A 24062-nucleotide genomic window follows, 5' to 3' on the forward strand; every position below is an offset into this window, starting at 1 on the left:
CAAATTTGGAAATATAATTCAGAGGGGTGTGAGACGGTGATAATTCAGAATTCTGCAAGTGTTGGGAAATCTCTGAAAGAGGTTTAGGAAAAGAAAAACAGAAAATGCTAAACTGTTTAAGTACCAACTGTAAGATTATTCAGAAGTTATTGCGTGCCCAGAAAATGCCAGATACATCTTGGCCTGGCCCGGACCAGCCCAGCCAACCTTCTTCCCCTACTCAGTGCAGAAAGATTTATGAACTTTGCTTATTTGAGAATGAATGTGTGTCTTAATCAGATTTCACTTCTCATGTTGGTACAGGTTGGACTTCTCTGGTCCAGAAACATTCATGGTTCGGCTTCAGCATCAGTTTCCCATGCTTCCTGGCTCTCCGTGATCAGTGCACAACTGCCGCTTTACGTGAGTGGCGTCCTGGTTGGCCGCGTTTACTGGCTCTCAGGTGATCATTGCTGCAGAGAGAGAGAGAGTGAGGCCAGAGTTTCGCTGACGGAGCCGTAGCGTGGTGGAGGCGTTCAGGAGCCCGGGCGCTGTATACAGACTCGGTGTGACCTTCTGTGGTTTGGAAAATTCTCTGTTCCGGCACCAGTCAGGTCCCGAGGGTGCCGGACTAGAGGGGTCCAACCTGTATTGCTAATGTTAGACACTTTGTATTCAAAGCTGTCACCGTTATGAATCATTGGTAATATAGCATGTTTTTCTGTTACTGTTCTAACTTCCATGGTCTCTTTTATTGTGATTTAATAAAAATCTTACATTAATTTATATATTTGAAGATTTTTATTAAATCACAATAATAGAGACCATGGAAGTTCGAACAGTAACAGAAAAACATGCTATATTACCAATGATTCACAACGGTGACAGCTTTGAATACAAAGTGTCTAACATTAGCAATACAGGTTGGACCCCTCTAGTCCGGCACCCTCGGGTCCTGACTGGTGCCGGAACAGAGAATTTTCCAAACCACGGGTCCAGAGTATTCTTACTTTGGGAGAGATATCAACATAAATATTTATATAAACTGCATCTTCTCTCCACTATTTCTCCTCATTCCTCACTGGCCTTCACTAAACTTCGTTTGTCCACCTGCTTCCTTTACCCCTTCCTGGCCACCCAATTTCCCCTTCTCAACGACGTGTTTGGTGACACTAACCTGCTGCTTTGTCCTTTAAATCCATCATCTCCCCCCACCACCCCAAAATCCTTCTCGCAAAGTCTCCATTCTCTCCAACCAGCAGCCCGACTCCAACTACCTTAATCTTTCAGAACTCCTCAAATGTGTTATTGCCTTGGAATTAAACTCCCACTATACCCTGCTAAATTAGGCTTCCCACCCACAGCACCGATACTGCATTAGTAAAAGTCATAGATAACAGCTTGTTACTAGAGTTCAATATTCCATCTCGACAACCTCAGTGCCGTGGACACCTATCCCTCCTCAAATGGCTTTCCTCCACAGTCCACATCCTTCAGATGCAAATTTGTGTATGCAGCCCCTGCTCCACTGACACTGAATTGTTCCCTCACTCCACTCCACCACTGGCAGTTGCTCTTTCAGCCAGATGTCCGTGCCCCTGGAACTTCTTTCTCAACATGTTCACCTGGTCATTATCTGCTTTTAAAAGCTTCCAGAAAACCCTTCTGATTGTCCCCAAAGCCCCTCTTGACCTTTCTTCCCCACCCTCACTGCCCGCTGCCAACCACTCTGTAAAGCATTCCAATGTCTGTATGCGGGGCGCACGATAGAAATGCAAGTTGTTGTCATCATAAATACAAAGGGACTGGTCTTCCAACATATTTGTACCAAAAACAAGATTAGAAGAAAATTCAAAAGACACCTTCTGAGCCACTGAAATATCAAGCAACAGCATTCAGGACTGAATTTAATTTTCAATTTTTTAAACTATGCACAGTTGCAGCTACACGGTATATCTGTCCCAATTGAAATCGATGCTCGACATTAACCACACTATTGGTCTGTAAACTGTAGGTTAAGGAATTCCATAAAATATAGCATTCAGGCAACATGCCACAGTAGGGTAGCATATAAACTCCTGCACATATTTCTTCACATAGCAATTCCATGCTCTCAGTCAGGATGGAATAACTGTGCCATGGACAAGCCGCACTGGCCCACTCTCAAACATCTCTTAGCCAACGTCCCCTTTAAACTGCGTGGCCATGCTGTGCTCGAGGTCCTGTGCAGTCGGTGAGCCGGCCTTTAAATAGAAATACTGTGCCTGCGGGAAATTCTGAATGGCTTGCGCAGCCCGTTAAAGGGGCCACGCGTGCCAAGACAAAATTACAGGGAACATTGCTCGTAGCAGCTGACTATTGAGTGGCACTGAAGGCTCGGTAGCAGGTGCCAATGATGGGGAGGAGGGATTTAGAAGGAAAATTTAAGACATTTGAAAATTTATAAAAGGCTTCTGCCACTAAAGATAAAATTAATTAAAATCCCCAGCCACATATACTTGAAATACTATTTTATAATATAAAATGTTATTCCCATTTTATATTGAAATAGATTTCAATTATTCAGACTGCATGAACAGCCTTCTTGATTTGATCAAATAAAGACTGTGCATGTAGCCTCCTATACTGCGGTCAAAAATAAAATAACTGCTTAAAAGCAGTTTGCACAGAAATAAAATTGAATATTTGCCCCAATATAACAGTAGTAAATTGAAAAGCAGTGTATTTTGATTTCACAAAGTTACGATGCTGAGAGTCAGAATTAACTGAACGTTAATTTTGGTGTATGTTCCAGAATATTCTGAACAAATATGGTTTAAAAGAAAAAGTGCCAGAACAGTCAAATGATATATATAGTTTTTTTTAAATAAAAAAAATTCACTTTATGTGGACAGTGCAGATTCATTGATCATGAATGTGCAGAGAAAGAGAGTGAGGGACAAAGGTATGTTCAATCACTACTCTGCTCAGTTACTGAGCCAAGTGCTCCTGAGATGAAAAGTGCTGAGTGAAGGTTGCAGTGTCTCCTCTCAAAAGAATTGGGAAGGGTGAATAATTAAATGCGTCAGCAGCCATTATTGAATGATCACTGGAGGCTCCTGTCAGCCACTGCAGGGAGCAATGCCAGCAGTCCGAGGGCAAGCCATCAGCACAACATAAATTAGCTGTAACTATGGTGCATTATTTCTCCTCAACCTCACTGCAGCCGTTGACATGGCTAACCACACCATCCATTCCAAATTCCAGCTCAGCGAGACTGCCCTCAATGGTGCTCCCTAACTATCTGATCATAGTCAAGAGCATTTTTACTGATCGCTTCCCTTTCTGGCCCCATGTCGTCACCTCAAGAATTCCCCATGTACCCTCCTCTACCTCATCGACATGCTGCCTCTTGCCGACAATATGTGCAGACATGGGGGCAACTTGCACGCTGTTAAGGATGTCACCCAACTGTATTTCTCCACCACCCATGTTGTCAGATCCCCTGTTTGGCGTCCAGTCTTGGATGACACGTGATTTCCTCAGCTACGTGTTGGAATTCATTCCCTAAACCTGAAGTGATTGGGATGTTTTCTTATATTACATAACATACGAAATAGGAGCAGGAGTAGGCCATTTGGCCCCTAGAGCCTGCTCCACCATTTAATAAGATCATGGCTGATCTGATCTTGAGCACAGCACCACTTCCCTGCCCGCTCCCTATAACCCTTGCTTCCCTTATCGTTCAAAAATCTGTCTAGCTCCACCTTAAATATATTCAATGACCCAGCCTCCACAGCTCCCCAGGACAGAGAACTCAAAAGATTTACAACCCTGAGAGAAGAAATTCCTCCTCATCTCCGTTTTAAATAGGCAACCCCTTATTCTGAAACTATGCCCCCTAATTCTAGATTCCATGAGGGGAAGCATCCTCTCTTGTCGTAACATCTACCTTGTCGAGCCCCCTCAGAATCTTGTATGTTTCAATAAGATCACCTCTCATTCTTCTGAACTCCATTGAGTATAGGGCCAACCTGCTCAACCTTTCTTCATAAGTCAACCTCTTCATCTCAGGAATCAACCTCGTGAACCTTCTCTGAACTGCCTCCAATGTAAGTATATCCCTCCTTAAATAAGGAGACCAAAACTGTATGCAGTACTCAAGGTGTGGTCTCACCAATACCCTGTACATTTGTAGCAGGACTTCTCTGCTTTTATACTCTTTTGCAATAAAGGCCAACATTCCATTTGCCTTCCTGATTACTTGCTGCACCTGCATACTAACCTTTTGTGTTTCATACACAAGGACCCCAGGTCCCTCTGTACTGTAGCATTTTGTAATTTCTCTCCACTTAAATAATAACTTGCTTTTTTATTTTTCCTGCCAAAGTGTATAACATCATACTTTCCCACATTATACTCCATCTGCCAAATGTTTGCCCACGCACTTAGCCTGTCGATATCCATTTGCAGATTTTTTTGTGTCCTCCTCACAAATTGCTTTCCCACCTATCTTCGTATCAGCAGCAAACCTGGCTACATTACACTTGATCACTTCATCCAAGTCATTAATATAGATTGTAAAAGGTTGAGGCCCCAGCACCGATCCCCGTGGCACCCCACTAGTTACTGTTTGTCAAGCGGAAAATGACCCATTTATCCCGACTCTCTGTTTTCTGTTGGTTAGCCAATCCGCTTTCCAGACTAATATATTACCCCCAACCCAGTGAGCTCTTATCTTATGCAGTAACCTTCTGGAAATCCAAATATACCACATCCACTGATTTCCCCCTTATCCACCCTGCTCATTATATCCTCGAAGAACTGTAGTAAATTTGTCAAACATGATTTCCCTTTCATAAAACCATGCTGATTCTGCTTGACTGTATTATGCTTTTCCAAATATCCTGCTAGTGCTTCCTTAATAATGGACTCCAGCATTTTCCCAATGACAAATGTTAGGCTAACTGGTCTATAGTTTCCTGTTTTCTATCTGCCTCCTTTTTAAAATATGGGCATTAGATTTGCCTTTTTCCAATCTGCTAAGACCTCTCCAGAATCCAGGGAATTTTGGTAGATTACAACCAATGCATCCACTATCTCTGCAGCCACTTCTTTAAGACCCTAGGATGCAGGCCATCAGGTCCAAGGGACTTGTCCACCTTCAGTCCAATTATTTTACCAAGTACTTTTTCTTTAGTGATAGTTTTAAGTTCCTCCCTCCCTATAGCCCCTTGATCATCTATTATTGGGATGTTTTTGGTGTCTTCTACCGTGAAGACCGATCCAAATTATTTGTTCCAAGTCTCTGCCATTTCCCTGTTCACCATTATTAATTTTCAAGTCTCATGATCTAAGGCACCAACATTGACTTGAGCTACTCTCTTCCTTTTTATATACCTGTAGAAGCTCTTACGATCTGTTTTTATATTTCTTGCTAGTTTACTCTCAATCTATCATCCCTCTGTTATTTTTTTGGTCGTCCTTGGCTGTTTAAAAAAAATTCCCAATCCTCTAGCCTCCCACTAATCTTGGCAACATTGTATGCCGTTGTTTGCAATTTGATTCCATCCTTTACTTCCTTAATTAGCCACGGATGGTTCTCCCTTCTCTTAAAGTCTTTCCTTCTCACTGGAATATATGTTGGTTGAGAGTTGTGAAATATCTCCTTCAATGTCTGCCATTATCAACCGTCTTACACTTTAGTCTATTTTCCCAGTCTCAACTCTGCCTTCATATCTTTGTAATCCCCTTTATTTATGATCAGGACACTAGTTTGAGATCTAACTTTCTCACCCTCCAAATGAATTTGAAATTCATACATGCTATGATAAATTTTTTCTGGAGGATCTTTTATGATGAAATCATTTATTAGTCCTGTCTCATTAGACAGTACTAGATCCAAGATAGCCTGCTCCCTGGTTAGATCCGCAACGTACTGTTCAAGGAAACCTTCCTGGATACACTATGAACTCTTACTCAAGGCTACCCTGGCCAATTTGATTTGTCTAATCAATATGAAGATTAAAATCGCCCACGATTATTGCCGTACATTTCTTACAAACCTCCATTTATTTCTTGATTTATACTCCGTCCAACAGTGTAGCTACTGTTTGGGGGCCTATAGACTACGCCCACCAGTGACTTCTTCCCCTTATTGATTCTTATCTCCACCCAAACTGATTCTACATCTTGATCTTCTGAGCCAGTATCATTTCTCACTACTGCACTGATCTCATCCTTTATTAACAGAGCTACCTCTCCTTTTCCTTTCTGTCTATCCTTCCAGCACTATTAAGACACGATATAAATGCAAGTTATTGTTGTTGTAAGCATTGATCATCTTAGACCCACACCACAAACTCTGTACCCTTGCCACCCATTCCATCTCCCTCCCTGCCCATTGTTTCAAGGTGAATCAGATTACTTGCAATGTTGGCATTCTATTTAACCCCGGGCTGAGTTTTGGACCCCATATGCTCATCATGATGACTGCTCACTTGCACCTTGGTAACATCACCCACCTCTGCAGCTATCTCAACCCATCGGCGGCTGAAGGCCTCATCTTTATGTCACCTCCAGACACAGCTATTCCAATGCTTTTCTGACTGGCCTACCACCCTCCATAAAGATCAGTTTATCCCGAACTTTTCTGTCTGTATTTTATCTTACACCAAGTTCTGCTCACCCTCAACCCTGTCCTCGCTGACCGACATCAGCTCCTGGTGCCCCAATGCCTCAAGTTTAGAAATCTCATCCTTGCGTTTAAATCCCTCTGTGGCCTTGTTCCTCCCTACCTTTGTAACCTCAGCCAATGAAATAACTGCCCTAAACTGTCCATTCCTCTGACTTTGGTCTACCGTCCCCATCATTGGCAGCTGTGCCTTCAGACACCTCAGCTCCATATTCTGGAATTCCCTTCTTAAACTCCTCTATTTCTCTCCTTTAAAGCGCTTCTTAATTCCTACCTCTTCGACTAAGCATTCAGTCACTCTTCCTAAAATCTCTTTCTTAGGCTCAGTGCCTATTTTTTTGTTCAGCTCCATGGAATATTTTTCTACATTAAAGTTGCTATATAAATGCAAGTTGTTACTGCAGCAGTCTACACAGCCGGAGGCTGATCACCGAGTTACGAGAATGGAGTTGGGTTTTCTAGCCTCCTGAAAAAGAAATGACTAAAGAGGAACCTTAGGTTGGTGCGTGTTCTAACTCGCAGCACGTCACGCACCAACCTAAGGTTCCTTCTTAGTCATTTCTGTTGCATGATTCAACATTGATGGAGTTATTGTCTAATCATGTCAATCAATCGCTATCAATTAGTCTATGTAAGAGAAATATGGCATTAGGGGTACCAGCGGGACAAGGGTTAAAGTGCTGGTTCCTGTACCGACCCATAAGGAGGTAAAAAGCCTCTCTTTGGCCTTGTACATTCCAGTATCAAGGCACCAGAAGTTATCAATTCAATAATATTCCGACAGGATACGATGTGAGAACCTAAACAGACATTGATAAGACCTTGCGAAGAGGCTCGAGGCAGACTCACGGGCATCAAGGAGAATCAACAAATTCTGACCTAATGAAGTCATTCTAGTGATGGCCTAAGGTGGTCACAAGGGTCTTAGCCTGTCAATCCAAAGTAGCACTAATAAGGTAGTCCAATTAGAGAAGTAGCACTGATAAGGTAATCCAATTAGAGATCTAGGGAGGTCTTACCAGGGAACGGAGGGGTTTTTGAAATGTATAAAAGTTGTATGATTGTGCTGTTCGGAGAGCATCTCCACTCAGATGGCTGTGATGAGAGGTGTTCCCGGACGTTCGTAATAAAAGATCGTAATACCTTGCCATTCGTCTCTGTCTGTTAACTCCGGGGGCTGTTACGCGGGTTGGGGCGAGCGTCGACCCTCTATTAGGCGGCCCGCTTGTGGGAGGAGAAGCCTTCCCGTTTTCCCCTTACAGTCTACAACAGACCCAGACATAGTGAGGAAAATCCCCACTGGTAGCAAGCTTTGAGAACCATTGGTTCAAAGTTGTTTCTCCCAAGCATGCTACACTTATCATGTCACGTCTCAAATTACTCATACTGTATTTCAAAATATTATTTTCAATTAGCACTATCTGCTTTCACCATCTCCCTAGGGCGCTTATTCCACTGACTTACCACTTGCTCACTATGAAAATGTTTTCACACATTAGTTTTGAATTTACCCCCCCCCCCCCCCCCCCCTCAAGCACAAGCCATGTCCTCTGGTTCCACTGTTCTGGACAAGGTGAAACAGCTCATCATGGTCTACATTATCTAGTCCCTGTAGAATCCTAAAAACAACAATTCTATCACCTCTCAACCTTGCCTTTTTAGTGAGGACATGCAATTTAATTGCTCATCATGTCCCAATCCTACATCCCTCAATCATGCTGGTTGCAGTCTTCTGCTTCCTTTCAGTAGCTGCAACATCCTTTCTGTACTACGGTGACCAGAACTGCACACAGTATTCTAAGCATGGTCGCACCAATGACTTATAAAGTGGCGGGATTTACTCATTATTGACCTTTTAACTTCTGATTTGCTTTACTCACTGCCACTGAGCATTGTTGAGATAGCTTCGATTTATTGTCAATCAGGAACCCCAGATTTCCTTCATTTTCCATACACATGATTTTCTTTCCGTTAGGTGATAGTTCCTTGCTGGATTTTCTGTCCCCAAGGGAAGCACTTTGATCTCACAGTAACTAATATAGAAAAAGTTAACCTGTAGCACTATTTTAATTTGAATGATGAGAGCAGAACAAGGGGCCACAGGTTCAAAGTGCTGAAAGGCAGATTTGGGACTGATGTCAGTAAAAAAAAAAAAGTTTTTAAACACAAACAGAAAAAAAAAGGATTCTTTAAAGAACGAGTATAACGCTGTGGCATGGAACTGTAGGTTTGTTCCAGACGAATAAACCAGGATCGGCCAAATGATCTTCTTCAACTGTACCTTGTGACGTTCAAAGCCAAACAGACCAAAAGTGAGGGAAATTCACCAGATGAAAATACATTTTTAAAATCCAAACGGATCATTCTGACGGCCCAATGAGTAAATGCTTGAGCCATACAAAGAAGTGATTTGATTTATTAGGAGGGGGTGTTTGGCCTCAACATTCCCAGGTTAGGACAAGAAAAATAAATAGACAGACAGGGTATCCCCTCTGTTCACCATCTACTGAGTCCTGCTGGATGTATGCTCTCGTGAATGTGTCGTGAGGAGAGTGTTATAATGCTCCCCAGGACTCACTGTTCACCTTAAGTATGAATAATGGCCACTTTGGTGAGCTAACAAAAAGTCATCATCTGTGGAACTGTGTCCCAGCAGAATAGATAGCTGGCTGCAAGACAGAAAGCAAAGAGTAGGGGGTAAAGGGTAGCTCTTCAGAGTGGCAGAAGATGGGAAATGGGGACCCACAAGAATCAGTGCTGGGACCACTGTTGTTCGCAATTTATATTAATGATTTAGACTTTGGAATCAAAAACACAATTCCTAAATTTGCGGATGACACCAATATCGGGAGTGAGTGGAGGAAATAGTCAATACCAAGGAGGACTGCAATAAATTAGAAGACGATATTCATAAACTTGCAGAATGGGCATATAATTGGTCTATAAATTTCAACATAGATAAATGTGAGGTATTACATTTTGGTAAGAAACACAAGGCGGTCACATATTACTTGGAAAATAAGAATCTAAATGGGGTAGAGGAGCAAAGGGATCTGGGAGTACAAGTACACAAATCACTAAAAGTAGCAACACAAGGTCAGAATAAAATTGAAAAATGGATAAGTTATGTTAAACTTGTATTGAACCTTTGTTAGACCACACTTGGAATACTGTGTACAGTTCTGGTCACCATATTATAAGGAGGATATAGAAGGACTGGAGAGGGTGAAAAAAAGATTTACAAGGATGATACCAGAACCGCAAGGTTATACCTATCAGGAAAGGTTGAACAGGTTGCGTCTCTTTTCTCGTAATGAGAAAGCTGAGGGGTGATCATTAGAGGTCTTTAAAATTGAAAACTAGAGGCCACCAATATAAGACAGTAACCAAGAAATCAAATAGGGAATTCAGAAAAAAATCCTTTACTCAGAGAGTGGCGAGAATGTGGTACTTGCTATCACAGGGGGCAGTTGAGGCAAATAGTATAAATGCATTTAAGGGGAAGTTAGATAAACATATGAGGGAGAAGGGAATAGAAGGTTATGCTGATAGAATGGAGCATAAACACCGGCATGGACTGCTTGGGCTGAATGGCCTGTTTTTGCGCTGTATATTCTATGTAATTCTATTTAGGAGTCTTTTCAGGAGGAGAGAAAAGATATAGCAGAGAAAACTGGAATCCAGATTTTCTTTAAAAAGAAACAGCAGTTGTTTCTATTATAACATTTCGTTTAGCATAACGTCATCTTAATGTCAATTTATATTGCTCAGCAATATAAATTTTCTGGGAATCTAGGCAGTCTATAGGTTATGTACTAACCTGGTGAACCATACTCGTGTCTGGGTAAACGGCAGATTTTAGGCATCACTTCCATTAAAGTCTTCACGTACTGCAAAATGGTCCCTTGTAGCTGAGGTTAAACATGTATAGAGGGTTGTGTTAATACAACAGCGGCAATGCATATTTATAAATCAAACGTGTAATGTATTCATTAAGCCGTGTCTATTTCTCACAGCAGCTCAAGAATTTCCAGAGAGGGACTTATTTTTTGCCTGCTGTGCTTTCATTTCTATAAGAACATAAGAAATAGGAGCAGGAGTAGGCTATTTGGCCCCTCTAGCCTGCTCCGCCATTCAATGAGATTTTGGCTGATCACAATGTGGCCAAAACTAGTCGGAGGACAGAAGATTGGGAAGCATTTAAAAGCCAACAAAGAATGACTTAAAAAAATGATTAAGAAAGGGAAGATAGACTGCGAAAGTAAACTAGCACGAAATATAAAAACAGATAACAAGAGTTTCTATAGGTATATAAAAAGGAAAAGAGTGGCTAAAGTAAATGTTTGTCCCTTGGAGGATGAGACCGGGGAATTAGTAATGGGAAACATGGAGATGGCAGAAACTCTGAACAAATATTTTGTATCAGTCTTTACAGTAGAGGACACTAATAATATTCCAACAGTGGAGAGTCAAGAGGCTATAGGGGGGTTTCAGAATAAGGGGTTGCTCATTTAAAATGGAGATGAGGAGGAATTTCTTCTCTGAGGGTCGTAAAGATAATGGGACTAAAGGTGGATAAATCCCCTGGACCTGATGGCTTACATCCTAGAGTCTTGAGAAGTAGCAGCAGGGATAGTGGATGCATTGGTTGTAATTTACCAAAGTTCCCTGGATTCTGGGGAGGTCTCAGCAAACTGGAAAACTGCAAATGTAACGCCCCTATTTAAAAAAGGAGGCAGAGAAAAAGCTGGAAACTATAGACCAATTAGCCTAACAGCTGTGGTTGGGAAGATGTTGGAGTCCATTATTAAAGAAGCAGGTGCAGGACATTTGGAAAAGCAAAATCTGGTCAGGCAGGGTCAGCATGGATTTTTGAAGGGGAAGTCATGTTTGACAAATTTGCTAGAATTCTTTGAGGATGTAATAAACAGTGTGGATAAAGCAGAACCAGTGGATGTTGTATATTTGAACTTCCAGAAGGCATTTGACAAGGTGCCACGTAAAAGATTACTGCACAAGATAAAAGATCACGGGGTTGGGGGTAATATATTAGCATGGATAGAGGATTGGCTAACGAACAGAAAACAGAGAGTAAGGATAAGTGGTTCATTCTCAGGTTGGCAATCAGTAACCAGTGGGGTACCGCAGGAATCAGTGCTGGGACCCCAACTATTTACAATCTATATCAACGACTTGGAGGAAGGGACCGAGTGTAATGTAGCCAAGTTTGCCGATGATACAAGGATGGGAGGAAAAGCAATGTGTGAGGAAGACATACAACATCTACAAAAGGGCATAGGCAGGCTAAGTGAGTGGGCAAAAATTTGGCAGATGGAGTATAATGTTGGAAAGTGTGAGGTCATGCACTTTGGCAGAAAAAAAATCAAAGAGCAAGTTATTATTTAAATGGAGAAGATTGCAAAGTGCTGCAGTACAGCGGGACCTGGGGGTACTTGTGCACGAAACACAAAAGGTTAGTATGCAGGTACAGCAAGTGATCAGAAAGGCCAATGGAATCTTGGCCTTTATTGCAAAGGGGATGGAGTATGAAAGCAGGGAGGTCTTGCTACAGTTGTACAGAGTATTGGTGATGCCACACCTGGAATACTACGTGCAGTTTTGGTTTCCATATTTACGAAAGGATATACTTGCTTTGGAGGCAGTTCAGAGAAGGTTCACTAGGTTGATTCCTGAGATGAGGGGGTTGACTTATGAGGAAAGGTTGAGTAGGTTGGGCCTCTACTCATTGGAATTAGGAAGAATGAGAGGTGATCTTATTGAAACGTATAAGACTATGAGGGGGCTTGACAAGGTGGATGCAGAGAGGATGTTTCAGCTGATAGGGGAGACTAGAACTAGAGTGCATAATCTTAGAAAAAGGGGCTGCCCATTTAAAACTGAAATGAGGAGAAATATTAGTCAGGAAATTGTGTTAGGGAAATTGAAGGCTGATAAATCCCCAGGGCCGGATAGTCTTCATCCCAGATTACTTAAGAAAGTGGCCCTAGAAATAGTGGATGCATCGGTGGTCATTTTCCAACATTCTATAGACTCTGGATCAGTTCATATGGATTGGAGGGTAGCTAATGTAACCCCACTTTTCTAAAAAGGAGGGAGAGAGAATTCAGGGAATTATAGACCAGTTAGTCTGACATCAGTAGTGGGGAAAATGTTGGAATCAATTATTAAAGATGTAATAGCAGTGCATTTGGAAAGCAGTGACAGGATCGGTCCAAGTGGATTTATGAAAGGGAAATCATGCATGACAAATCTTCTAGAATTTTTTGAGGATGTAACTTGTAGAGTGGACAAGGGAGAACCAGTGGATGTGGTGTATTTGGACTTTCAAAAGGCTTTTGACAAGGTCCCACACAAGAGATTAGTGTGCAAAATTAAAGCACATGGTATTCGTGGTAATGTATTGATGTGGATAGAGAACTGGTTGACAGACAGGAAGCAGAGAGTCGGGATAAATGGGTCCTTTTCAGAATGGCAGGCAGTGACTAGTGGGGTGTGCAGGGCTCAGTGCTGGGACCCCAGCTATTTACAATATACATCAATGATTTAGATGAAGGAATTGAGTGTAATATCTCCAAGTTTGCAGATGACACTAAGCTGGGTGGCGGTGTGAGCTGCGAGGAGGATGCTAAGAGGCTGCAGGGTGACTGGGACAGGTTAGGTGAGTGGGCAAATGCATGGCAGATGCAGTATAATGTGGATAAATGTGAGGTTATCAACTTTGGTGGCAAAAACAGGAAGACAGAATATTATCTGAATGGTGACAGATTAGGAAAAGTGGAGGTGCAACGAGACCTGGGTGTCATGGTACATCAGTCATTGAAAGTTGGCATGCAGGTACAGCAGGCGGTGAAGGCGGCAAATGGTATGTTGACCTTCATAGCTAGAGGATTTGAGTATAGGAGCAGGGAGGTCTTACTGCAGTTGTACAGGGCCTTGGTGAGGCCACACCTTGAATATTGTGTACAGTTTTGGTCTCCTAATCTGAGGAAGGACATTCTTGCTATTGAGGGAGTGCAGCGAAGGTTCACCAGACTGATTCCTGGGATGGCAGGACTGACATATGAAGAAAGACTGGATCGACTGGGCCTGTATTCACTGGAATTTAGAAGAATGAGAGGGGATCTCATTAAAAACATATACAATTCTGACAGGATTGGACAGGTCAGATGCAGGAAGAATGTCTCACCATTTGAAAAATACTTTGCTTTTCTATCCCCATATTTTGTGAATAGAATTTTGAGTACTCAGTGCAGCTTTTCAGATGTTGGGGAAGTCAGAGCCAGGGGTCACAGTCTAAGGATAATGGATAAGCCATTTAGGACCGAGATGAGGAGAAACTTCTTTACTCAGAGAATTGTGAACCTGTGGAATTCTCTACCACAGAAAGTTGTTGAGGCCAGTTTGTTAGATATGTTCAAAAGGGAGTTAGATGTGGCTAAAGGGATCAAGGGGTATGGAGAGAAAGCAGGAATGGGATACTAAAGTTGCATGATCAGCCATGATCATATTGAATGGTGGTGCAGACTCGAAGGGCCGAATGGCCTACTCTGCACCTATTTTCTATGTTTCTATATTTCTTCATGTCAGTCCTAAATGGCTGATCCTTTATTCTGAGACTGTGATCTCTGGTTCGAGATACCCCAGAAACATCCTCCTTGCATCTACCTTATCAAGCCCTGTAAGAATGTTTTATTTTTCAAAGAGATCACCTCTCATTCTTCTAAACTCGAAAATATAGGACTAGTCCACTCAATCTCTCCTCATAGAACAATCCCCCATCCCAGGAGTCAGTCTGGTGAACCTTCATTGCACTCCCTCGGTGGCAAGTATATCCTACCTTAGGTAAGGAGGTCAAAACTGTACACAATACTCCAGGTGTAGTTTCACCAGGGCCCGATATAATTGCATTAAGATGTCTTTACTCTTATACTCAAATCCTCTTGTAATAAAGGCCAACATACCAATTGCTCCCTTAATTGCTTGCGGTAACTTTCAGTGATTCATGTACAAGGACATCCAGGTCCCTCTGAACACCAACATTTCCCAATCTCTCACCATTTAAAAAATACTCTGCTTTTCTATCTTCATATTTTGTGAATAGAATTTTGAGCACTCAGTGCAGCTTTTCAGATGCAAACGTCCTTTTTTTTGGTTCACATTTCTCTTTCATCTTTCTAATTCAGATGCCTGATGCTGTTACACCAGGTTAGCAAACAAGAAAAATCATACTCTTCACAGTTTATGAATTCAATTTTTGTATGGTCTGAAAGCGTCACAATTTACAAATGATCCTCCCACAGAAATTATAATATTCATTTAGACAATCAAACTGGCTGTTTACATTCTGATATTTTCAATGTACTTCAATGCATTAAAATTCCAGTATCTCATAACATTTCCTGTCTCAAATCAATACGGATAGGAATGAGGATTTGCAACAATCTAAAAATGCAAGTATCTCTTCAGGCAAAACTGTGCAACTGCACACCTTAGGATGAACCAATTTCTGGAACTATGTATTAGTGGTTATCATAGCACCATGAATGTTGTAACATAGAAACAAGTCATTAGACCCATCAACTCTGCACCAAGGTGTCTCTCCACATGAGCGACCTAATCTAATCCCATTACTCTGCTCACTCCACATATCCTCTCATTTGTTTTCTTTTTTCAAGCCACTATCCAATTTCTTTTAGAATCAGGTCAGGTTATGGAGGTGGTGAAGAGGAAGTATGGTGCTTAGTTGAATGCAGATTCTAGTGACCATCCCCCAAATCTGTCTTGTCCTTGGTTTTGGAATAAAATATCAAATGTGATTATTTGCAACTAAGTGAAGGGTTTCTCGGGTTGATTCTGGCTTAAATTTCTGTTCGGATTGCTAGGAGCAGCCCAATTTATAAGATACTCTGTTCTCTATATGCTCTTAGAGCAGACAAATTTTTGCATCTTGCCCATATCAGAATGATTTATTTTTTAATAATATTTCATACCTAAAGTCAGTAGTGCCAACATTGGCTTACCTTTAGTTTGAAAGGGATGAAACCAAGTAAAAACATTCAAATACTGTGACAGATTGTTGTATTTTTAGGACAACCACCACCTTCTGAAAAAAAGCTTTATAGCTCTTATCAGAAAGGGGGGAAAAAAAAATTGAATGAAATGGTATCAACTAAATAAAGCACACCCAGAGACTGACTTTGTGTAACTATTTCACTAGGTCTCTTTCAGCTTAAAGATAAATGATGTTGGATAATACTTGCCACCAATGGATTATTTTCTGTAGTAAAAGCATTTGAAGATTGAACTTGAAGTAAAAGACTTGAATAGTAACAGTCCAATTTTACAAAATATACTTACAAGGCTCTTAACAACTTTCAGTAGTTCCTCCATTACAACAGCAATTCCTTGATAGCCTAGGAGCTTGCAAATTGCTCTAAAGTGAGGAGGACCCACAAAATTTTTGTAGTTGCTATAAATGCTGCTGTATGCCAAGTTCAGCGTCTGTAAATGCAGAAATGAAAGTAATTAATTGGAGCTTTCTTTGCAAGTATTATCAATGGTAAAATCACCCTTTTGCTTGACACAACAATCACGGTATATCATTTCAATTGTACAAAGAACGTGGGATTAAGGAAAGAAAGAATAAAGAAAGAAAGATTTGCATTTATACAGCGCCTTTCATGACCACCGGACATCTCAAAGTGCTTAACAGCCAATGAAATACTTTTAGAGTGTAGTCACTGTTGTACTGTAGGAAACATGGCAGTCAAGTTGCGCACAGCAAGCTCCCACAAACAGCAATGTGATAACGATCAGATAATCTGTTTTTTTATGTTATGTTGATTGAGGGATAAATATTGGCCAGGACACCAGGGATAACTCCCCTGCTCTTCTTCGCAATAGTACCAGGGGATCTTTTAAGTCCACTTGAGAGAGCAGATGGGGCCTTAGTTTAATGTATTATCTGAAAGATGGCACCCTCAGACAGTGTAGTGCTTTCTCAGCACTGCACTGGAGTGTCAGCCTAGATATTTTTGTGCTCTGGAGTAAGACTTGGACCCACAACCTTCTGACTCAGAGGCAAAAGTGCAACCCACTGAGCCATAGCTGACACGGGGGGGGTACAACAGGGAGGAAAAGGAAAATAAATATAAGTTGCGTAATATCTTGTCTTTTGGGAAGGCCCAAAATGTTCTACATCCAACGTATTACCTATAGAAAAATGCAATCACTTTTATGCAAGCAAACACAGAGATTAGAAGCATTTCCAAATAGTTTATTTTTAAAACAACCATAAGCTACAGGGAGATGGAGTGTAGTAGTGGCTTTTTATGAGACCCAAGTTTAAAAACAGACCAGGCCAACGGAATAAACATTTTAATTCAACTGGCTGCAAGGTCAATGTGAAATGATCTGGTGTAGTCCCAACCAAATTCACAGTATCCAAAGGCCCAAAAAAAAACAATCATTTTACCATCAGTTGGCAACCGATATCTGAGAAGTCAGGATGGCTGCTGTTGAAATGAAATAAAATTGTCATTGCAGTGTGTTGTCAGTTCAGCTTAGTGGTAACACATTCATCTCCAAATCAAAGATTCATGGGTTCAAGCCCGACTCCAAGGACTTAAGCACATAATCTAGGCTGACAGTTTCATGCAGTACTCAGGGAATGGTGCATTGTCAGAAGTGGAGTCTTTCCGATGAGACACACAACCACGGCCTTGATGTTCAGGTGCACTTAAAAGATCCGATGGCGCAAAAAAGGTGAGCTCACTTAATGCTCAGGCTAACATTTATCCTGGGGCTGGGCCCACAACTATTTACAATCTATATTAATGACTTGGATGAACGGACTGTGTGTAATGTGCTGATGATACAAAGATGGGTGGGGGAAAGCAAGTTGTGAGGAGGACGCAAAGAATCTGCAAAGGGATATATATAGGCTAAGTGTGTGGGCAAAAATGTGGCGGATGGAGTGTAATGTGGGAAAATGTGAGGTTAACCACTTTGGTAGGAAAAATAAAAAATGCAATTTATTATTTAACTGGAGAGACATTACAAAATGTTGCAGTAGAGGGATCTGGGGGTCCTTCTACATGAAACACAAAAAGTTAGCATGCAGATGCAACAAGTAATCAGGAAGGCAAATGGAATATTGGCCTTTATTGCAAGAGGGAGGTGGAGTATAAAAGTAGGGAAGTCCTGCTCCAACTATTGGTGAGACCACACCTGTTGTACTGTGTACAGTTTTGGTCTGCTTATTTAAGGAGGGATATACTTTCATTGGAGGCTGTTCAGAGAAAGTTCACGAGGTTAATTCCTGAGTTGAAGGATTGTCTTATGAAGAAAGGTTCAGCAGGTTGGGTCTATACTCATTGGAGTTTAGAAGCATGAGAGGGGATCTTATTGAAACGTACAAGATTCTGAGGGGGCTAAACAGGGTAGATTCAGAGAGGATGTTTCCTCTCGTGGGGGAATCTAGAATTAGGGGGCACAATTTCTGAATAACGTGTCGCCCATTTAAAATGGAAATGAAGAGGAATTTCTTCTCTCAGAAAGTCGTGAATCTTTGGAATTCTCTACCCCAGAGAGCTGTGGAGACTGGGTCATGGATTATATTTAAGGAGGTTCCTGAAAAACTGATGTAAGAGGCAACGCCAAAATAGAGCACTTCATATGAAATAGCCAAAGTCATGAAGTAGTTAAACACAGGATTACAAAGCTTAAACAGTAATTGACAACATGAAAGAATTCTGTGCAGCCTTAAAATCAAGGTGGTGCTAAGCAGAACAATAGTTACATTTTATGAGGCCAGAAGCATTGTACGAGTGTGGACCTTGAACTTTGCAGTAACATAGCAACTGGAGGCATGTGGATTATCGTGCTGCAGATGTATACTGAAATCTAGGTCCACAAGAATAGCAACTAATGAGAGAATATTGCAACTAGCACAGGAAAAAAAAGTGATGAGGCTGATTATGATAAAAATGATAATACTGTGAGCATATTACTTGGGAGGATGGCGAGGTGGAAAAAGGACAAGGGAAAGGGAGAGGGGGAGGAGGTAGGGGAGGCGGGAATGGGTCGAGGGGGAAGGGAGAGGGTCGAGGGGGAAGGGAGAGGGTCAACAAAGAAATAGAAACATAGAAATTTACAGTGCAGAAGGTGGCCATTTCGGCCCATCATGTCCGCACGGCCGACGAAGAGCCACATGGCCCTCGGTCAGCAGCCCTGAAGGTTACATATAAACTTATGAACAATGGCGGACAGGTAAAGAGCATGCGGCCCAACCAGTCCATCCCACACAACTGCGATACCCCATGCATCGCAACATTTTACACCTCACCTGGAGCCACGCGATCTCCTGGGAGGGGCAAAAACAGATAAAAATCCAGGCCAATTGGGGAAAGAAAATCTGGGAAAATTCCTCTCCGACCCATCCAGGTGATCAAAACTAGTCCAGGAGACCACTCTGGCCGTATTTGATTCCCTTAAATACTTACCATCGTATCTGCGTCAGCCAACAAGAGGTCTAATCCCATTTACCAGCTCTAGGTCCGTAACCCTGCAGGTCACTGCATTTCAAGTGCACTTCCAAGCATCTTTTAAATGTGGTAAGGGTTTCTGCCTCTACCACCCTTCCAATCACCTCTAAACCTTCCACCAACCACTTTAAAACTATACCCCCTCGTAATTGACCCCTCCACCAAGGGAAATAGGCCCTTGTTATACACTATCCAGGCCCCTCAAAATTTTATACACCTCAATGAGGTCTCCTCTCACCCTCCTCGGTTCCAAGGAGAACAAACCCAGCCTATCCAATCTGTCCTCATAACTAAGATTCCCCATTCCAGGCAGCATCCTCCTAAATCTCCTCTGCACCCTCTCCAATGCAATCACGTCCTTCCTATAATACGGTGACCAGAACTGCACGCAGTATTCCAGCTGTGGCCGAACGAGTATTATACAATTTAAGCATAATCTCCTTGCTCTTGTATTCCATGCCTCGGCCAATAAAGGCAAGCATTCCGTATGCCTTCTTAACCACCTTATCCATCTGGCCTGCTACTTTCGGGGATCTGTGGACAAGCACTCCAAGGTCCCTTTGTTCATCTACATTTCTAAGTGGCCTACCATTTAATGTGTAAACCCTTTATTTATTAGCCCTTCCCAAGTGCATTACCTCACACTTCTCCAAATTAAATTCGATTTGCCACAGTTCTGCCCACCTGACCAGAAGATTGATATCCTCCTGCAGTCTATGACTTTCCTCTTCATTATCAACCACACAGCCAATTTTAGTGTCATCTGCAAACTTCTTAAATCATAACCCCTATATTCAAATCTAGATCATTGACGTATACCATAAAAAGCAAGGATCCTGTACTGAGCCCTGCGGATTCTACTGGAAACATCCTTCCAGTCACAAAAACATCCATCAATCATTACCCTTTGCTTCCTACCTCGAAGCCAATTTTGGATCCAACTTTCCACTTTGCCCTGGATTCCACGGGCTTTTACCTTCGTGACCAGTCAACCATGTGGGACCTTATCGAAAGCTTTACTAAAGTCCACATACACTACATCGTACGCATGACCCTCATCAACCCTCCTGGTCGAGGGAAAGGAGAGAGGGTAGAGGGGGAAGGAGAGAGTCGAGCAAGGGGCCGGGGGAAAGAGATTCCCAGTGTCTGAAAGAAATGCCAGGTGGAAAAGAAGAGGATCCCATGATTTGGAGGGGGCTGTCAGTACCTGTGAATCCCAGCCCAAATAAGAACTTCAGGACAAGGGGGGAGAAAATTAGTCTCCCTCCTTATTTCACCAATTCTCTGGACCCATTAGCATGACACAAATTGCAAAGACTACATTGATAAGCATGCTTAATGAACCAGAATAATTAATGAAGCAGTGTCTAGATAATTACCGTGGCTGCTTTTGATCGATATGTCAACAACAGCAGGCATATCCGGTTTCTTTGAAAACAGTCTTGGCTGCAGTTATTAGTAGAAATTTCAATACAATTCAACTAAACTGATGTACAAACTTGGAGGTTTCTTTTACTGCAATGATGGGAAAAAGATGAACTTCAGAAGAGAGATGTGCCTCCATTACGATACAATGCAAATGCTTTATGATAATCATACCAACTTGGCGTACAATAGTCTCAACAATCACATCTAATTCAGTCCCTTCCGAAAATGTTTCGACACGTTCAATTACTGGCAACAGTGAAAGCCGCTTACTTAAACGAATCATGGATGGTCAACTGACGTACTTTCAACCAAACACTTCTCAAATCAATCATGAGCGGACAATCCAGCACTAGGAGTTTTGGTTAAGCTGTGCTTACAGCAGCCCAACAATGGAGGCCATCACTCTTGAGCCGAATTCAGTTCTTATCTTTTTTCCACACAACAGTTCCAGGAGGCGAGGTCAGATAGCAATCAGCCAGGGAAAGACAGGACCAGGAAAGATAGGCTGAATATGTATAGGTCAAGGGTTGAACCGAAGACCTTCTTGTTCTATAAGGCTCAGTCACAGACTTCATGCTTTATTGAGACAGATGACATTTTCTTGCTGTCACGGTTTTTGGTGACACTTTTTTTATTAACATTTAACATGAAACTGCCTGCAAATATTTAGAATGGAAATCCTGTATGTAAACAATTGCTGTAACAATTGCTTTGGGGGTGCTGTGGAGTGAGATTCTTAACAATATTCCCTCTAAGCTGCGCAACTGTGCAGCCCGTAGCCGTTTTTTCAAATGCAAAATTTTGCACATGCAGTAACTTTGAATGGGCCGTGCAGGCAATGAAAGGAACGGCGCACTCCCCAAAAATTAGGGGCAAACATTGGTTCTGAACTCTCCCTCCCATCTCAGTTACCATCTTACATATCTATTAACAAAAAGATATTCATCACAAACCATGGACAATTTAGTCATTATTAAAAACAAAAAAATGTTGGTGACCAAAGGTTTGGTCCAAGGGTCAAAGAGGTAGGTTTTAAGGAGGGTCTTAAAAGAGGAGAGAGTGGCAGAAAGGCAAACAGTTTTAGGGAGAGTCTTCCAGAGATTAGGGGTAATCTTCTCGCTATGAAGGCCAGCATGCCATTTGCTTTCTTTACTGCCTGCTGTACCTGCATGCCTACCTTCAATGACTGATGTACCATGACACCCAGGTCTCTTTGCACCTCCCCTTTTACTAATCTGTCACCATTCAGATAATAATCTGCCTTCCTGTTTTTGCCAAAAAAAGTGGATAACCTCACATTTATCCACATTATACTGCATCTGTCATGTATTTGCCCATTCACCTAACCTGTCCAAGTCACCCTGCAGCCTCTGAGCATCCTCCTCGCTGCTCGCACTGCCACCCAGCCTGGTGTCATTTGAAAACTTGGAGATATTACATTCAATTCCTTTGTCTAAATCATTAATGTATATTGTAAATAGCTGGGGTCCCAGCACTGAACCCGACGGCACCCCACGAGTCACTGCCTGCCATTCTGAAAAGGACCCATTTATTCCTACTCCTTGCTTCCTGTCTGTCCATGTTCTCTATCCATGTCAATACATTACCCCCAATACCATGTGCCTTAATTTTGCACACTAATCTCTTGTGTGGGACTTTGTCAAAAGCCTTTTGAAAGTCCAAACACACCACATCCACTGGTTCTCCCTTATCCACTCTTAATAGTTACATCCTCAAAAAACTCTAGATTTGTCAAGCATGATTTCCCTTTCATAAATCCATGCTGACTTGGATCGATCCTGTCACTGCTTTCCAGATGCGCTGCTATTACATTTTTAATAATTGATTCCAGCTTTTTCCCCACCACTGATGTCAGGCTAACCGGTCTATCATTTCCTGTTTTCTCTCTCCCTCCTTTTTAAAAAAGTGGGGTTATATTAGCTACCCTCCAATCCATAGGAACTGATCCAGAGTCCATGGAATGTTGGAAAATGACCACCAATGCATCTACTATTTCGAGGGCCACCTCCTTATGTACTCTGGGATGCAGACCATCAGGCCCTGGGGATTTATCAGCCTTCAGTTTCAATAGTTTCCCTAACACCATTTCCTGACTGATCAGGATTTCCCTCAGTTCTCCCTTCTCGCTAGACCCTCGGTCCCCTAGTATTTTCGGGAGGTTATTTGTGTCTTCCTTAGTGAAGAGAGAACCAAAGTATTTGTTCAATTTGTCTGCCATTTCCTTGTTCCCCATTATGAATTCACCTGATTCTGACTACAAGGGACCTACATTAATCTTCACTAATCTTTTTCTCTTCACATATCTATGGAAGCTTTTGCAGTCAGTTTTTAAGTTCCCTGCAAGCTTACTCTCATACTCTATTTTCCCCCTCCTAATTAAGCCCCTAGTCCTCCTCTGCTGAATTCTAAATTTCTCCCAGTCCTCAGGTTTGCTGCTTTTATATGCCTCTTCCTTGGATTTAACACTTTCCCTAATTTCCCTTGTTAGCCTCGGTTGAGCCATCTTCCCTTTTTTATTCTTACGCCACACAGGGATGTACAATTGTTGTAATTCATCCATGTGATCTTTAAATGTCTGCCATTGCCTATCTCATTCTCCAGTCTATCCTAGCTAATTCACGTCTCATACCGTTGAAGTTTCCTTTCTTTAAATTCAGGACCCTAGTCTCTGAATTAATTGTGTCACTCTCCATCTTAATGAAGAATTCTACCATATTATGGTCACTCTTCCCCAAGGGGGCCCGTACGACCAGATTGCTAATTAATCCTCTCTCGTTACACAAGACCCAGTTTAGGATGGCCTGCTCTCTAGTTGATTCCTCGACATATTGGTCTAGAAAACCATCCCTTATACATGTCAGGAAATCCTCCTCCACAGCATTTCTACCAGTTTGTTTAGCCCAATCAATAAGTAGATTAAAGTCACCCATGATAACTGCTGTATCCTTATTGCACGCGTCCCTAATTTCCTGTTTGATGCCATCCCCAACCTCCCTACTACTGTTTGGTGGTGTGTACACAACTCCCACTAACGTTTTCTGCCCTTTGGTGTTTCGCAGCTCTACCCATAAGGGGCCAAAGTTTCGGCCTCAGTTGCTCCTGATTTTTTGGAGCAACTGGTGTAGAATGGAGTATCTTAGAAATTCAAATTCTCGCCATTTAGTTTGCTCCAGTTCTAGTCAGTTAGAACAGTTTCATTTTGGAACAGAATTTTTTTTTCAAAAGGGGGCGTGTCCGGTCACTTACGCCTGTTTTCAAAGTTTCGGCAGTGAAAACTTACTCCAAACTAACTTAGAATGGAGTAAGTGAAAATTTTTGTACGCTCGAAAAAACCTTGTCTACTCTTTGGAAAATCAGGCGTAGGGAATGGGGGGGGTTTAAAGGGAAGTTTACAA

At 42.0% G+C, this 24062-nt stretch overlaps 1 protein-coding gene across 1 annotated transcript in view; it reads right to left on the reverse strand.

Annotated features, from left to right (window-relative positions):
• cyfip1 (cytoplasmic FMR1 interacting protein 1) overlaps positions 1–24062 on the reverse strand; it is a 232925-nt gene that overhangs the window by 23072 nt on the left and 185791 nt on the right. The window contains exons 25-26 of the mRNA XM_070892474.1: positions 16031–16174; positions 10473–10563 (exon numbers count right to left, since the gene is read on the reverse strand). Coding sequence (XP_070748575.1) covers positions 10473–10563; positions 16031–16174 — 235 coding nt within the window. The remainder of the gene's footprint in view (positions 1–10472; positions 10564–16030; positions 16175–24062) is intronic.

The sequence above is a fragment of the Pristiophorus japonicus genome, chromosome 10 (assembly GCF_044704955.1).
Source record: "Pristiophorus japonicus isolate sPriJap1 chromosome 10, sPriJap1.hap1, whole genome shotgun sequence".
In the NCBI taxonomy this organism is placed as follows: Eukaryota; Metazoa; Chordata; class Chondrichthyes; family Pristiophoridae; genus Pristiophorus; species Pristiophorus japonicus.